This window comes from Octodon degus, unplaced genomic scaffold (assembly GCF_000260255.1).
Source record: "Octodon degus isolate 3935 unplaced genomic scaffold, OctDeg1.0 scaffold00083, whole genome shotgun sequence".
NCBI classification, from domain to species: Eukaryota; Metazoa; Chordata; class Mammalia; order Rodentia; family Octodontidae; genus Octodon; species Octodon degus.
Window position 1 is genome coordinate 9,527,558 of NW_004524659.1, and position 4,744 is coordinate 9,532,301.

Below are 4,744 nucleotides of genomic sequence, written 5' to 3' on the forward strand. Positions count from 1 at the left end.
AATTAAAAATTTTCTTAGATTCCAGTCTCCATTTTCAGGCCTAACATATGAGTCATTGCCCAAATGATTTTATCTCCTAAAAAAGGAAGCCTGTTAAGGAATTTTACTAAGTGAATTTTGAAGCATTTGTCCTTAATGTGCTACACACTCATTTTTATCAGAAAAAATTAATAATCCTTTCAGCTTTATGAAAACTATATACTCAACTTCAACAATCATAAGGTTTTCCTTTGAAAAATAATTATGCCACATGATTAAGGACTTCTCAAATGTATAGTGAATATATTCTACTATTTAAGTTAACTTAAGCAAAAAGAAAAAGGAAATTTATTGGATCACAAAAATGTAAAAGAACAGTGTAGGTATCATGCATAGCTGAACTGAAATGAAAGGATGTCATTAGATGTTTCTTATCTCCATTTTCCTCATATTTATCTCTTGAAAGGCTTTTTGCACTGGGTGGCACAAAGCTACTGGTAAGTTCTTAACCCTACAGAATCCTCAAAACCTGCAATTCCAAAAATTATTATTATTTTTTTCACTTCACATATGGGAAGGTGTTTATTATGAGAAAGAAAAGAGAGCTCAAACCCACTTACACAATAGCTTTTTTACTGAAAAACAGAATGCATCATTTCATACAAAAATGATGTGCAATTAATAGGTGTCCACAAATTTTAAAATATCTATTTTTCCAAAACACAGTCAATGAAAGCTCATCTCAAAATCAGGTCAAAAGACAGGGAAGCACTTATTCTACTCAGCCATCTCCCCGGCAAGGTAAAAAGACAAAGCATACAGCATACTTTATTTCTACAGCTTCCCAAAAATTATTTTTAAAATTTTTCTCTTAACAGACATAACAATAACCATAAAAAGATCTATTGGTCTATACATGTCTACTTGGAATTCTTTTTCTTTTCCATATCTAGGTATTAAATCCAGGGGCTTCTCACTGAGCTACATCCTCAGCTACTCCCACTTCTTTTGTTATTTTGAAATACAATCTTGCTAAATTGGTAAATTCCCCAGGTTAGGCTGAAACTTGCAATCCTCCTTCCTCAGCCTCCCAGAATGCTGAGAATATAGGCATCCATCACTGTGCCTAGCTTCCAATCTCTTACCAACCACTAGTTTGAAGTAAAATAATTTCTGTGGCCAAACCTCTGCTGATTCAGTTTGATCAGGATCATATGCATTGAGGATGGTTAAGGTGGATATAGAATAGACCAAAAGTAATAGATGTCTACTACTCAGTCATTTCAAGTAATGCAAGATGATGGGATGAACATCTTTCTTCATGTATTATATTCATAGAAATAACCAAACAGAATTCACTGGCATTCATAAGGACTGAATGATAACTAAAATTTTCCCCTATAATCAAAGGGGTTCTCTATTATGAATTCTCTGATGTCGTCTAAGAACTGAGGCACAGCTAAAATGATTCCCACATTCATTACATTTATAGGGCTTTTCTCCCACATGAATCCTCTGATGTAGCCTAAGAGACAAGATCTGATGGAAAGCTTTCCCACACTGATCACAGTCATAAGGTTTCTCTCCTGTATGAATTCGTTGATGCTGGTTAAGGTATGAGCCACAACTGAAGGCTTTCCCACATTTGTTACATTCGTAGGGTTTCTCTCCAGCATGACTTCTCTTATGATGAATTAGAACTAAAGCATCACTGAAGGCTTTCCCACATTTGCTGCATTCAAATGGTCTTTCTCCAGTATGAATTCTATGATGTCGATTAAGTTGTGAATCAGTCCTAAAAAACTTTCCACATTTCATGCATTCATAGGGCTTTTCTCCAGTGTGTATTCTCTGATGTTGATTAAGGTGTGAGCGATAGCCAAAGGTCTTCCCACATTCATTGCATTTGAAGGGTTTTTCTCCCGTGTGAATTCTCTGGTGAAGAGTAAGGGCTATTCGTCTGCTGAAGGCCTTCCCACATTGATTACATTCATAGGGTTTCTCTCCAGTGTGAATCCTCTGGTGTTGATTAAGGTGTGCACTCTGTCTGAAGGCTTTGTTACATTCCTTACATTCATAAGGTTTCTCTCCTGTGTGAATTCTCTGATGTTCAATAAGGAAAGCATAACGGCTAAAGGCCTTCCCACATTCATCGCATGAAAAAGGTTTCTCTCCAGTATGGATTCTCTGATGTTGAGCAAGGTGTGCACTCTGTCTAAAGGCTTTGTTACATTCCTTACATTCAAATAATTTCTCTCCCTTATGAGTTCTTTGATGTTCACTGAGAAAGAAGTGATGGCTAAAGGCTTTTCCACAGTCACTGCATGCATACAGTTTTTCTCTACTGTGAATTCTTTGAGGCTGAGTAAAGAATGAGTAACAGCTATAGGCATCACCAAATTCATCATAGTCATGGGATAATTTTCCAAAATTACTAGTTGGATGTTGAATAAACAATGAGTGGAAATTCAAGAGATCTGAAAAATCATGACTTTCATAAAGTTTCTCACCAGGAGGAATTCTTATTTCTTTACTAAATTGCATACTCTGACTGAGTTCTTCACATTCAGTATCTATCAAAGATTCCTTCTCAGGATGGAGTCTTTCATATTCAATTATGACTGAATTCTGAGAGAATATTTTATCATAAATATCAAATTTATGTACTTGCTTTACTATGGGAGTTCTCTGTTGTGTAAATAGGACTGACTCCAGGGGGATGCTTCTCTTAGAATTATTGTATTCATTATGTCTTTTCCCAGTAGAGATGTTCTTAAGAGTTGACACTTGCCTGAAGTGTCTTTCCTGATTTCCCTGATGCCATGCAAATTCACCCTCATATTTCCAGGCTTCTCTAAAGTTGGAGCATTGAAGGCTATGATTCTTGATCCTTCTCATTAGCATTCCTTTGGATAGTTTTTCTTCATCAGTGAACCATTTTGAGGATAATTCCTTCATTTCACACCAAGACTTCCAGTCTGAAAAATATCAAGAAATTAAATATCTCCTTTATTCTTTTACTAGGAGAAAGCAATTGTAATGGAAGCAACTGAATAATTTAACTGGGGTAAAGAAGGGTCAAGTCCATGATTCTAACATTTCCAAAATATGGCTATGCAATATGAATGAAATACAAAAAATGAAGATAGCTGATGAATAAAGACATGTGTGCACTGATGATGGGAAGGAAGTTAAATTACAGAACATAAGTGGCACACAAAGCTAAATACCAACAAGATGACTAATTAAGAATGACTGATTAAGTCATAATTAGCTTCCCTGCATCTAGTCTTTAAAGACTCTCTACCATCCTACACTGACTGGTATTCATAAAAGTCAGTTTGCATCTATTTTTTTCTTCTTAGTGCTGCATCAAGTAGCTAGAGTAATGAAAGTAGTTTATGAATGAATGAATGCATGCTGTTAGACTATTACAATAATTTTTCCATTAATGCTACTATGCAGTTTCTAAGGTTTTGCCAGCGTTCAGGAAAAAATAGGTTTCCTTTCTTAGTGTTCAGAAGAAATCTGAAGGTCAGTTTTTCTCATTATTAAAAAAGAGATCAAAGCTTATTAGTTTATCTATGGAATAATTCCTAGAAAATATAATGTTGGATTTTAAAAGTTATAGCCAGGATTCCAAAATATAGTGATTATTTCAATAACAGAACTATTTTCAAGTTTAGATGTAGTTAAGCATTATTTTATAATCACACACTTTAGCATTTCATATTTAGATGTAGCTTTTTCCCCAAATAATTTCCATTTTGTTGGAAAGGAAAATTCTCTCCATACTTACGGGGGACAGGGCTATGTAAAGGTTAAGTTGCCAACTGCAGTGCTTTCTGGCTGTCTTAGGGAAAGCTCATATTCACATTCTCTGGAGACAAGATAACACTGCAGCTGCAGGAGCTAAATCTCACTCAGAATTCAAGAGCAATAAACAGCCAACATTAAAGATAAGACAATTCTCTTGATTAGAAAGATTTATTGCCTAATCTGAGATGAATACATGCCTCTAGAGGAAGAAAAGCAAACAGCAAATAAATATACAAAAAAATGTTCTACGCCACTGGTCATTCAAGAAATACAAATTAAAACAACACTGAGATTCCATCTTTCTCCAGAAACAATGACTACCATAAAGAAATCAACCAATAACAAATGCTGGAAAAAAGGAACTCTTCTCCACCTCTTGGTGGAGTCTGGACTGGTACAACCTCTATGGAAATCAATGTGGAGACTCCATGGAAAACTAAGATTAGAAGTCCCATTCAATCTAGCTATTCCCCTGTTAGGTATTTTTTGAGAAGAGCTGAAAACATCATGCCACAATGATACATATGCACCCATGTTTATAGCAGCACAGTTTGTCATGGCTAAATCCTTGAAACAACACAAATGCCATTCAGTTGAGGAATGGATAAAAAAGATATCATATTTTTTATACAATGGAGCTTTACTCAGCTATAAAGAAAGATAAACTAGAGGCTTTTCAGATAAATGAATACAATTACAGACTGCATTGGTAAGTTAAACAAATCAGATCCACATGTGTAAACTTCATATTGTCTCCCTAGTGTAAGAACCTGAAAGAGTAAATGAAATGTGAAAAGTACAATATATATAGTAAAAGGGAAAGAAACTGAATATAAGAATTACATAAGAGAAATGAGGGAAAGAAGAAAAGGCAGGAGAAAAAAATCATGTAATTATATCCACAGGATAGCTAAGATGATTCTACTGCTAATTTCTATCAGTTTTT

General features: G+C 34.9%; 1 protein-coding gene across 1 annotated transcript in view; it reads right to left on the minus strand.

Annotated features, from left to right (window-relative positions):
• The window catches only part of LOC111818209 (zinc finger protein 850-like), a 144,824-nt gene that overhangs the window by 86,455 nt on the left and 53,625 nt on the right, over nt 1–4,744 (minus strand). Inside the window, exon 10 of the mRNA XM_023721455.1 lies at nt 1,388–2,957. Within this exon, the coding sequence (XP_023577223.1) occupies nt 1,388–2,957 (1,570 nt within the window). The remainder of the gene's footprint in view (nt 1–1,387; nt 2,958–4,744) is intronic.